The following is a 12,559-nucleotide window of genomic DNA, read 5'->3' as shown; positions in this document are numbered from 1 at the left end:
CAAGATATTCCACATATCAATTCATTCAATAGTATTAAAGCTTCACGGGAAAGATTTGTAGCAAAAGTTTGGCTATATCTTTTTGACTTGTTTAAACGGCCAGTTTTGTTCTACTTTGTTTATTTTTCTTTCTCGATTTCCCATTTTATTCTAGTTTTTGTTAATATGTATGTTATCTTGTCATGGATCATGCAATTGATACCCCTCGCTTTCTATAAATATATATATATTATTTCAATCACTCAACCAAGCACACTACAAATTTCAGAACATCCCCTAATTAGGACAAAATTAAAAAGCTTTATTATTATTGTACATGAGTTGATCATTCGTTTCCTTTTTGATCGATGAAAGTAATAGTAGTTGTAACAGTGTCATATCAAACTATTTGGAGGCATAGTACAATTTGTTTTGTTGAAGTGTATGCCGGTGTGAAACATTTGGACCATTTGGCCATTACAAGCAATGAAAATCAAAGTTGTAAATCTGAACGAGTGGTCTTTAGTATGATTCTCTTTTAGGAAAGTGTTTTCCACGCGCCGTTAAGATCACATAACATAATTTTATTTTATTTCTTAAAGTGGAAATTTTTCCTTTTTAAAGATCATATAAAGGAAAAAGAAACGAAGAAAACTAAGATCATATGCTTTTGGACCCTTGTATTCTTTCTAACATCATAGAAATTAAGTAAAAGCTTGTGTTTACCCTTCTCTACTTCTTCCTTGTTTGTTATAATCATTATAGAAGAACTTTTGTTTGGTTTAAAGTTTTCTTGGATTCGACATGATTCCATTACAGACAATTGAAATCTAAACCACCAATAAATATAGCTAAAAGCTAGTTATACTATATTTTTACGATCGACAATAACCATTTAAATTTTTTAAAAACCAAACATCAGTTTCACAAGTTCACAACTTTCACACAAGGTTGTGTAAGAGAAAAAAAAGAAGTAAATATCCTTTTCCCCAATGTTAATAGTTAATACTCACCATTAATTTGACTAACGAGGTTTGTGTGAATCCAAAGTTATAACTTAACTTCTAACTTAAAATGTATTGATTTGTTAGATCTCGAAGATAAATATGAACGTCCGTGGAGAATATCCCAGTTCTAAAAGAATAGTTTGACAAAGTTGGTCCACACTCCACATTATACAACTTAGTTTGTCTTTTCATATATCCTTTCATGTTATAAAAAATTATGAAGTCGGAATTGACGTTTGGGTCCATGACCATGAGGTTCAGATTACTTTGTCTTTATTTGATTGAAATCTATAGATAACTCTTGTAAAAAGATTCCAAAAGATAAACACAACGCCTTCCAATCTCCTTTGTCGACGAACAAGTGCTGCAACGTACACATCCCCATCAAAAACATGTGCATGATGATGATATATAGAGACTTAACTTTCTTTTTAATTTCCGGTCCATGTAAAGGACCCCATTTTGTATAAGGATAGTGTGAAAATTACACTAACCAATCGTATAGATTTATATATATAAATTGACATGCGTAAAGTTGCTCATACAATTATGAATTTAATTATAGTTTTGGTCAGTGTTCTCATGATCCGAAGTCGAACCAAGCTCCAGATTTCGTCCAATTAAAGATTAATTTATGTGTAACAAAAGAGTGTCGTTACTGGTAATTTGGTAAACCAATAGCCCAATGCTGTTTGCTAAACATAGTGCGAATAACCTGAATAGTCGCCGAAGAGAACAAACAAGTCCCGGACGTTGTAGATACGAAGAGGATCACTGTAATTGTATTTGGGCCTTTATATGTGGGCTAAAATGCCAAAACAACACAATAAATTAGGATTATTGTTTTTTTGTCCCTTTCATAAAATAAGGAATTCTTTTTATAATTATTTGAGATCTTGATCTTAGATTTAACCTAAATTTTTGTTTATTAGACTTAATATTCTTTGTGAATGAGATGCAAAATATATTCTTACAACCACTTTAAAAATAAGAAAACACTAAACAATGTTGTACTAATAAATCATTAAACTACATTATATATCGACTTTTCCATTGTTTTTTCTTTACATAAAAAAACATGATATGGAATAGTCTAGTGGTGAATTTTCTTTGATCATCAATATCCTACTTAGCGTTTGTCTCACACAAGTCACAAGATGACACTACTCTAGGGACTAGTTTACACAACCAACATCTACATTATACACACTTTAGAAATTTACAATAAATCTTTGTTGAACAATGGACAAATAACTAGTTAATGGACATGTTGCATTTGTGATTCTAACGAAATTTATCAACGATTATGTTTAACTTAGGAGAAATCGTGAACCAATGTGTTCTTAACTTGTTTGTATAGTTGCTGGAGAGAATCTACAAATATTTAAAGACCCATATTTAAACCCAAAAGTTTATATTTGAGATCTACCTTTTTTTTTTTCCTTAAAATTAACCAAAGATATTGAACGATAGACCATATTAAATATATAAGGTTCGTAACTGTCATCTGCAATCTTCAAAGACACAAAATGTGACACGTGAGAACTGATTCATTACCTCAACCAACACAAATCAATAAAACTCCCCCTAGGCATTCATTTTTTCTCATTAAATAAATAAGAAAAATGATACACTTTTCTTTAAGTGTAATTAAATTAAGTCCTTGATTAGGGTTGTCTATTTCTTATATATCTAACATCAATAATATTGTTTGTATTACAAATCTGGGTTAAATAAATTCATAATTAAGAAGCAACCTCTTGATGAGATGATCTCATTAGAAACAAATCAAGTAAGACCATCCACAATGGCGTGGATTTGGCCCGTCCCCAATATTTATTGGATTTAAATTTAAATGAAAAAAGCCCAATATCTGAAAAACGGTTCTTATTTGGGGACGTTTTTTTACCGTCCTCTTCGCCACGTGTAGCCGTGTGATTTGTTCTCGAATAAGCTAGGTCTAAAAAAAATGTATTCGGGAGACAAAATCATCCCGAGTTCTTTCTTCTCCCTCTTGACGGCGACCACGAAGGCGATTCGATCCTCCACGACGTTCTGTTCTTTTCACCGGAAAATCTTGCCAGATTAACGAAGCCGATCTTCTGTCGCATCCGAAGCCGGTCCGATCTTCAATACCTAAGACGTCCAGCGGTTCGATCTTCTCTCCCGAAGCGATCTGTCCCTGTCACCCGAAGCTTGTCCGGCGGTTCGAGCTTCTCTCCCGATGATATCCGTCTAAATAAGGTTAGTCTTCTTCCCACTACATGAGATTTAACCTTGATTGGCGCCGATTATCGAATTAGGGTTAGGGATTTGGGATTATCGAATTAGGGTTAGATAATTAGGGTTTGCGAATTAGGGTAATTGAATTAGGGTTATTCAATTAGGGTTAATTAATTGGGGTTATTGAATTAGGGTTATTGATTTAGGGATATTGAATTAGGGTAAATGATTTAGGTTATGTTTCTTTGGTGTTTTTTTTTGTTTTTTTCATTTGTTCGATGGATCGTTATGTCTCTGTGTGAAGATCGAGTTGTGTCTGTGTCGTTTGTCCTTTGCTGTAGTTGTTGATCTTATAAACATGTTTGTGTCTTGGTCAAAATTTTTTTAAAACATTGAGTATCGTTAAACTTTGGTTTTTTTTTCTTAAATGTTAAAGGATCATCATCTTTGTGTCTCGGTCTATTTTTTTAACATTGAGATAGGTTAAAATTTTTTTTATCAAGGTTTTCAATTTGGTGATTGTTGTGTCATTGGTATGGTTGGTAAAATGTTTTTGACATTGATTTTGATACAACTTTTGGTTGATTAAGATAGTCATTGTCATTCGTATGATTTTTGGATAAATTTTTTTAACAATGTCATTCGTATGATGTCTCGCATTGATTCGTATGGTTGTGTTTTTTTTTAGGTTTCTCATTTGGTAGTTGTAATGTTTACTTGTAATAAATTGGTAGCATTGTTGTGTAGTTGGTTGTATTTAATTTTAGTGTTGTTTGTTCATAGTTTCTTGTTTAATTTGGTAGTTGTAATGTGTACTTGTCATAAATTGTGATTAGACATTTGTTGTTTGGTCTTTAAGTTTTGATAGTTATTGCAAGTAAGGTTTTAAAACCATAAATCTCTTTCATTTATCTTCCCTTTCTCACTTGTAAATGATATTCACTTCTCTTCTATACTCGCATCTCTTATCTTCGCATTCCTTCTCTTCTATACCCGCTTCTAATCTCTCTGCTTTTCTCTTCTCTTCTCTTCGCATTGATCATCTTCTATACCCGCTTCTCTTCTCTGCTCTTATCTTCTCTTCTCCTCGCATTCCTTCTCTTCCTTATCCGTTTCTTCCTATGGATTCTAATAATCCCTTCTTTCAGTCTTCTTCTTACTTCAACTTGCTTAACAGTCAAGAAGAAGGTGGTTTAAATGATAACTTTCATTGGGAAAGTTATCCACCTTCTGGACAGAGCTCACAACCTTCTCCTCACAGCTCCCAACCTTCTCCTCACAGCTCCCAACCTTCTCCTCACAGCTCGCAAGAAACACCAAAAGAGCGCAAGGAGAGAAAGACATGGACACCTGCTGATGATGAAGTCTTGATCTCCGCATGGCTCAACACTTCAAAAGATCCCATCGTTGCAAATCAACAAAAGGGAGGAAGCTTCTGGAGCAGGATTCAAAAATACTATTGTGACACTCCTCACGCTAGAAACGGTGGGGAACAGATGCTGGTGACACATTGCAAGCAGCGTTGGCACAAGATAAATGACCATACTAACAAGTTCTGTGCCGCATTCGCAGCTGCGGAGAGACAGAACAGCTCTGGTCATTCTGAAAATGATATCATGAAGAATGCACATGATATCTACTTCGCTGCCCATAACAAGAGATTCAACCTTGAACATTGTTGGTTTCGTTTAAGGTTTGAGCAGAAATTTCTATCCCTTAACACTATTAACACGACCCCCAGCTCAGCCTGCAACAAAGAGGAAACAAGCTGGTGAAGGTTCGCAGTCATCAAGCTGCAGTGTTGAGGAGTCTGAGAAGAGGCCAGAAGGGATCAAGGCTGCCAAGGCGAAGAGGAACAATGCTCAGTCCACAAACGTGAAGACTCTTGCTGAGTATAAGAGCATGTGGGATGTCAAGAAAGAGGAATTAGCTGAAAAGGAGAAACTACAGAAGCTGGCCATCCTAGACACTCTCCTAGCCAAAAAAGAACCCTTGAGTGCGAGTGAAGAAATCATCATGAACAAGATAGTGTCCCAGTTATTTCTGATATTATAGAATGTGTTTGTTGTTTGTTTTTCTTGCTTAGTACTCGGCTTATGTATTTGATTTGTATTCCCTGGTTGTTTGATTTGTATTTCCTGTTTAAGTATTTCTTGCTCAGTTGTGTATTTCTTGTTTCAATCTAAATTAATATAAGTCTATTTTAGTACTCGGCTATTGTAATTTCTAGTAACTCGGCTATTGTATAAACTAACTTAATCAGATTGTGTATTGTTGTACTAAGTCTAATCTGCTTCTTCTTGTTTATCTTCAGGTTACGTAAGACATGGGCCACGACTATAGCTATTCCCAGCCTTCTTCATCTGATCTGGCTGATAAGTACTCAGAGGACACTGCGGATAGAGAGCTAGATGCATTGATTCGTATGGATGAAGCAGAGTCTGGTAAGGTTGGAGAATGTAGTTAATGAGATATGTAAGGAAAATAAGTTAAGAAAATTTACTGATTTGCTGGTTGTAGGTGTAATCATCATTTTCACATGTATTTTGTTCATGTTGGTGTAATGATTTACACGGGTACTTGTTGTTTTCTTATCATGTATGTTGTTTTGTTTTGGTCTCTCACGGGTATTACATGTATTTTGACTACGGACGTGTTGGTCTCTGTCACGGGTACTTGTTGTTGGTGTAATCATGTATGTTCTTTTGTTTTGGTCTCTCACGGGTTACAAACTGGAACTCCACTATATATATGATAACTCACACCAAACACGACCAAACCAACAACACAAGTCATTTCTTTATCTTCCTTTCTTCATAACCAAAGTAGCAACTCATTTCATCAAATAAGATCAAAGCAACAAAATACTCTCGCTCTCTTCCTTTAACTTCCATTCTCTTCTTCTCTCTTTAATACAAAGTCATTTCTTCATTTCTTTTCCTTTCTCTTGAAATGGGATCATCTTCAAACCATTATCATTACCATGGAGATGATGATCACTATCACTACCAAGCAGATGATAGTGATCATTTTGATGCTTATTTAGAAAATATTTATGATGTCTCCCAAAATATCCCCGAACCAAACCAGCCACAAGAAAGGATTTTTATCGAGCGAAACCGGGAAGAAGGCCACAATAATCTTTGGAATGATTATTTTAGTGACACTCCCACATATCCAGAATATTTATTCCGGCAACGGTTTCGCATGCACAAGCCACTGTTCATGCGAATTGTGCAACGTCTCTCTACCGAAATCCAATATTTCCGCCCAAAGCCAGGATGCAACCGGACGTGCTGGTCTTTCACCTATACAAAAAATGTACTGCAGCAATTCGTCAATTGGCATATGGTACTTCGTCTGACAGTGTTGACGAGTATGTCCGAATTGGTGCTTCGACAGCTCGAGAATGTTTGCACGAATTTACCGCCGGCATCATCCAAGTGTTTGGAGATGAATACTTAAGACGTCCTACACAGGAGGATCTACAAAGACTACTCTTTCAGAATGAACAGCGTGGATTTCCCGGGATGATTGGTAGCATTGACTGTATGCATTGGGGGGTGGAAGAATTGTCCCACGGCTTGGAAAGGCATGTATTCAACGGTCAACCGGAAAACCTACAATTGTGTTGGAAGCAGTAGCTTCGTATGACCTCTGGATATGGCATGCCTTTTTTGGAGCTCCAGGTACTATGAACGATCTTAATATTCTTGATCGATCTAATGTTTTTGATGACATAATAACCGGTCAAGCTCCGGAAGTCAACTTTGTTGTCAACGGAAGGGAGTACAACTTGGCGTACTATCTCACTGATGGTATTTATCCAAATTGGGCAACTTTTATTCAATCAATCCGACTTCCACAAGGTAGGAAAATCTCTCTTTTCTAAAAAACAAGAAGCTGTTAGGAAAGATGTTGAGCGTTGCCTTTGGAGTCTTGCAAGCTAGATTCGCCGTTATTAAAAATCCGTCTCGTTTATGGGATAAAAACAAAATGGCAAATGTAATAAGATCATGCATAATACTCCATAATATGATTGTCGAAGACGAACGACATACATACAGTTACCGAAACATTATTTCTGAATTTCAACACGGAGAACATGTGGATCAAACATTTACCGTTGGTGCCGCCGGTGTGGGTTCAAATATCAGCAGTACGATTACTCGTCAAACAAGACTTCGGGATAAACAAGCTCATGATCAACTAAAACATGATTTGATTGAGCATATTTGGACAAACTTTGGACATCTTCCGGATAATGAAGTTTGATTTTAAAATTTCTATGAGTTGAATAAAATGTTTGTTTTGGTTTTGATGTTTTTATGTTATATTTTTAATGTTATTAATTTCTAAATTGTATGTTTTTGTATTTTCTTTCTTTAAATAATTAATCTTTAAACTTTCAAAATAATATTATTTTATTTGGGGGACCAAACCCCAAATACACACCAATGCTCCTACTAAAAATAAGAAACCCTCAAAATATTAGTATTAAATGTGGGGGACCAAAAAAAGTCCCACACCATTGTGGATGGTCCTAAAAGTAATTAAAGAACAACAACACCTGACACAAAGTAACGGCTACTACTTCAACTAGTTAAGCGGGGTGCGAAGAAGAGACATCCCAACGGTCTATTCCAGGCTGGCACTTAAATTACCATACTACCCTCTCTTTGTTTTTCCTTTTTTCCTTTTCTATGATACGCTCCTTTTTATTTAAATTAAACTAAAAAAAAAACATTTTGTCTCTATTTCTCTTATAAAAAATTCACAATAATTGAAGTTGAACCTCTCTCTCTTCCTCTTCTCTCTTCTCTCTCGTCTTCGATTTTCAACTTGAATCATTTACTTTGAGAGGTAGAGAGAAAGGGATCGCCTTCTCTCACTCTCTTGCTTATTTTCAAATTCTGGGCAAGAAGGTACGTCGTTGAGATATCTCTCTTGATGTTCAATTTTGTTTTGTTTCATCTGTTTCTTTCTTGAAACGATCTGCTTGGGATGTGTGATTCTTTGCTTTGTCTCTGTTCTTCTCTCTTGTGGGATCTCTTTGTATGTAACTTGGCCTTAATTAGGTCTTATGAGTTATCTTGGAGACCCTAGAGAGTCAATTTGCGCGAGATCCCAAATTTGATCGGTTTTAGGGTTTTCTATTGATTTGATCAATTCGTTGGCTTTTCGTTCTTAAAGAGGGTCTGATCACTGTTATTTTGCTTGACTCTGTGTTAATTCGTATCTTCACTCTTCTCCATAAGCTTCAAGTTTAGATTTTTGTTCATCGATTTGCTCAATTGCCTTACTTTTCTTAATAGTTCATTACGGTGTGGTATTGAATTAATGATTTTGACAAATTGATATGTTGATGAAACGTTTATGCTGTGAATAAATGTTGTTGCTTAGACCAATCTGTTAACTAATCGACGCTAATAACCTTTTTGGTGGCTTTTCGTTCTTTAACAGTTTCATCGCATTTGAGTCTTGAAGACCAGAAAAAGGATCTTACCGCATTGCTGCTTCTCCCTGTTTATCTGAGTCTGTGGACAATAACTTTTCCGGAGGGTTTTTTTTTTTTTTTGTGCGTATTATATTCTCCATGGTAACTCTCTCGCTCTCTGTTTCTTGCTTTAAATTGTGCTTGTTTGGTAACCTATGAAAAGGTTTTTAAAGCTGTGCCTGTACTGATTTGTTTTCTTTGTTGGTGTTTTTTTAAATGCGCAGGCAAGTAATGAGAATCTACCACCCAATGTTATCAAGCAGCTTGCCAAGGAGCTGAAGAGTCTAGACGAATCCCCTCCTGATGGTATCAAGGTTGTCGTTAATGACGAGGATTTCTCACAAATATGTGCTGATATTGAAGGACCAGGTGTGCACACTTTATTTCCCTATCAATTTCATTCTCGTACAAGATTGCAAATGTTGAATGATCTAAACTAAGATGTTCTTTACCTTGATTGCATACAGTTGGTACTCCTTATGAGAACGGACTTTTCCGTATGAAGTTGGCACTGTCGCATGATTTTCCACATTCGCCGCCTAAAGGTATGCATCTCACTTAATTTCTATGTTAAGCCAAAGACACATTGAATCTTTTGTCATGGTTTCTAATTTCTTGAGTTTGACATTGCAGGCTACTTCATGACAAAGATTTTTCATCCTAATGTTGCTTCTAATGGAGAGATCTGTGTTAATACGCTTAAAAAGGATTGGAACCCTAGTCTCGGGTTAAGACATGTTCTCTCTGTAAGTTGCTTGACCCTTTATCTATCCATCTCTTTTACTGGTTTCTTAAAAACTTGAGATTGAGGGTCTGTGTTTTTGTACATGTTATAACAGGTTGTGAGGTGCTTACTGATTGAACCATTTCCAGAATCTGCCTTGAATGAACAGGCTGGAAAGATGTTACTTGAAAACTATGGCGAATATGCAAGGCATGCTAGGTGAGCCATCTTCTTTGGTCTCAAATGGTGTTGAACCTTCTGCCTTTTTTGCCAAAAAAATGAAATGCTCATAAACTGTATGCAGGCTTTACACAGGTATCCATGCTAAACCAAAACCGAAGTTCAAGACAGGAGCTATCTCAGAGTCAACGACAGCTCTAAATGTTGGCCAGACCAACAACGAGACGCCTGGTGCTGCTACTGCAATGCCCTCTTCAATAACAGACATTAAGAGAGTAACAACAACTAGTGCCCAAGACCAACCACACGTGGTTGTAGCAGCCACAGCAGGATCTGGAAGTGTGGCCACTACCACGCAAAAAAGGGAAGCAGGTTTGGCTAAGGTTCAGGCAGATAAGAAGAAGGTAGATGCCAGAAAGAAAAGCTTGAAGAGACTATGATGTTGCTATCAACTCTCAATGTCTTACGCTTCTCGAACCTAAACTGTTGTTTCTTTTTTACTTGTAAGAGATCTGTTGTCTGAGGATTTCTCATTCTGGGAAATAATAATATTTGCCAATGACGCCGAATGTTACACATTTTGGTGTTCTAATCTACATATGGTTTTGCTGAGCTGAGTAATGTTGGATAGGACCAAAGGCACATGGACCTCTGGAACCAGTTGTCTGTAATTCTTGCTATACAGATTTCATCAGAATGTTCGAGAGAATATAGACAAAGATGATACAACAATGAGAGATTCTTCATTACAATTTACTTGGGCCAGTCTAGTTGAGTTGAGAAGAAGGAAGGATCATGCTCAGAAGCATCCTCTCTAGTCATCTTAGATCTATCGTAGTCATCGCTAATGTCCTTGATATCTAAGTTTTGTGTTGGCAGAGGAAGCTTTTTCGGGCTCTCCCTTTTAGTGAGCTTGCCTCCCATTTCTGTATATCTCACGGAGGAGCTATACTCTGACTCATACTCGGATCCGTTAGATGCTATTGTCATGTCATCTTCTTCCGGGACCATAGCTCTGAGATCTAGCTGCGAAGGCGGGATCTTGGCAAATAATACTTCTTTAACATTCTTCAGAAACCCTCTCTTGTATGGATTTTCTTTCCTATCATAACGGTACCGGAAATTCTCATATGTTGTCTGCAAAACAGACACAACACGAGAAAGGTCTCAAGTTTAATAAAAGCAAGCTAACAAGACTTAGATGTGGTCCTATGAGGAAAATACCTGGTTTGTAGACATGAGATAGAAGTGGAAAATGGTAAGGCCACCTACGAACCAGACAGCAACGAATGAATAGACGATAAGAATGACAGACACTATATCATAAGACATTGTCCTCCATAGTTTCCCAGGCTGTCGAATCAGATTGATCCAGGAGAAGACAAAGACATATATGCATAATAATGTTGAAGTTGAGATGAAGCAGATAAAGAACGGGTAGTTTCTCTGCAAAAGTTGCACACCAAGAAACAATTACTCTCTGAACCAAGATTGCAGAGTGTGCAAACTTACCTAGTATCCGTTAAAGACTTACCCGGGCAATGCACTGTCCAACCCAAGGACAATGGTGATCAAAGCGTTGGACGCAGTTGTTGCAGATGGAGCAATGTGATGCTCGAGGTGGACGATAGAGCAAGCAAGTATCGCAGAACTTGACTTTGATGGTGTAGCCGTTGACGAAAACGTCCTTGGTTCTTGGAATCTTGAGATTAGGAGTTCTGTTGTTGACCCATTCCATAGATTGTGTCAAGGAACTATCTGAATCATCTTCAAGATTCATTGATGTTTTATTCCTTGGGATGATTCCTGGATCCCTAGCTGATGTCAACACTAGAAACATAAAAGCCTGCAGACCCGGATTCCAAGATATATATCAGCTTCAAGGGAAGCCAACTTCAAAGCTAAGAGAGAGAGAGAGGGATTCAAAGGAAACAAACCAAGAGGGTGAGGATAAATCCTGAAGTCAGAACGATGCAGTTGAAGAAAGGATCTCCTTTTCTGATCCACACGAGCATCCTTATGCAGAACGTAAGCGCAGGAGCTCCAATCAAGAACGAGGTTAGGAACAGAGATGATACATCAGGACCAAAGATTAGTCTACCACCACAGAAAAATCTCTGATGAAACAAAAGATGAACCAAACAATCATATTCACATTCTTGTTGAACAACAAACAAAACATATGATATTGGCATTAAGAGACATTTATTTGGTAAGAGAAAAACATTGAATTGTTTTTAAAAGAGAAGAAGATATTATTACGTTGTTACCCTTCCAGGCTTTGTACAATCTGATTTGAGAAATGTGTTTAGAAGTTGAAGCCGTCATGAGAATAAGATCATCAGAGGGAATACAATGAACCTGACTGCTCTTCTTCTTGCTCATTCTCTCCCTCTGCATTTTGTGGTTTCCCCTTGCCTCAAAAACCCATACATGAATGAAGCTTTGTAGATCTTAATTGATTTTCTTCTAAATTTTTTAACTGAGTTTCAGAAATTCCCAATTTTTTTTGGGATCAGCCAAATTAAAGAAAATAAATATGGGTTTTCGGGATTTCTGTAATAATTTTTCCTTTGTTTCCCTTAATAATCCAATGCAAACCAATCCTCTCATGCAGTCTTGTTTTTGTCTCCTCTCTAACAAATTTTTGTAGTCCTCAAATAGTTTCCAAGATTTTCGGTAATTTTTATTTTTTACTGAAAATAAATTTAGGATGACTCAATAATAGATAAAGAAGAAGAAGAAGTGCCGGAAGGATAAAATGTTAATTTGATGTCTTTCTTACGTAAACTGGAAACACCATATCTCTAAGGACGTTCTTTATGACCGATTCACAATGTGAAAAGTATGAGTACTATTATTGGGTCTTTTGACTAAATAAGTTTGTCCCACACAACGTATATATGCAAGAGCAACTAACTCGTAGAGGCATGTCCTACTAATTACTGA

The 12,559-nt window shown here is 36.6% G+C and overlaps 2 protein-coding genes and 1 long non-coding RNA gene across 3 annotated transcripts; 2 read left to right on the top strand and 1 right to left on the bottom strand.

Annotated features, from left to right (window-relative positions):
- The first annotated feature begins 2,788 nt into the window (after positions 1–2,788).
- LOC147929121 (uncharacterized) lies at positions 2,789–5,925 on the top strand. Its single transcript, XR_015577633.1, has 2 exons — positions 2,789–3,230; positions 5,524–5,925. It is a non-coding gene; the product is annotated as an uncharacterized LOC147929121 (long non-coding RNA).
- Positions 5,926–7,798: 1,873 nt separating this feature from the next.
- LOC104734511 (ubiquitin-conjugating enzyme E2 22) lies at positions 7,799–10,222 on the top strand. The gene is made up of 7 exons (XM_010454107.2): positions 7,799–8,134; positions 8,673–8,808; positions 8,931–9,075; positions 9,174–9,251; positions 9,340–9,452; positions 9,546–9,649; positions 9,735–10,222. The coding sequence occupies exons 2-7, from the start codon at positions 8,806–8,808 to the stop codon at positions 10,048–10,050; spliced, it is 759 nt and encodes a 252-aa protein (XP_010452409.1). The 5' UTR covers positions 7,799–8,134; positions 8,673–8,805; the 3' UTR covers positions 10,051–10,222.
- On the bottom strand, positions 10,144–12,243 carry LOC104734512 (putative protein S-acyltransferase 3). The gene is made up of 5 exons (XM_010454108.2): positions 11,873–12,243; positions 11,548–11,727; positions 11,145–11,456; positions 10,835–11,056; positions 10,144–10,747 (listed from the first exon to the last, which is right to left on the bottom strand). Exons 1-5 carry the CDS (start codon positions 12,008–12,010, stop codon positions 10,364–10,366), a joined length of 1,236 nt encoding a protein of 411 aa, XP_010452410.2. The 5' UTR covers positions 12,011–12,243; the 3' UTR covers positions 10,144–10,363.
- Positions 12,244–12,559: the final 316 nt, after the last annotated feature.

This window comes from Camelina sativa, chromosome 13, assembly GCF_030686135.1.
Source record: "Camelina sativa cultivar CO46 ecotype springtype chromosome 13, ASM3068613v1".
Classification (NCBI taxonomy): Eukaryota; Viridiplantae; Streptophyta; class Magnoliopsida; order Brassicales; family Brassicaceae; genus Camelina; species Camelina sativa.
The sequence above is the reverse complement of the archived record's forward strand: the minus strand, read 5'-3'. Positions and strand labels throughout refer to the sequence as shown.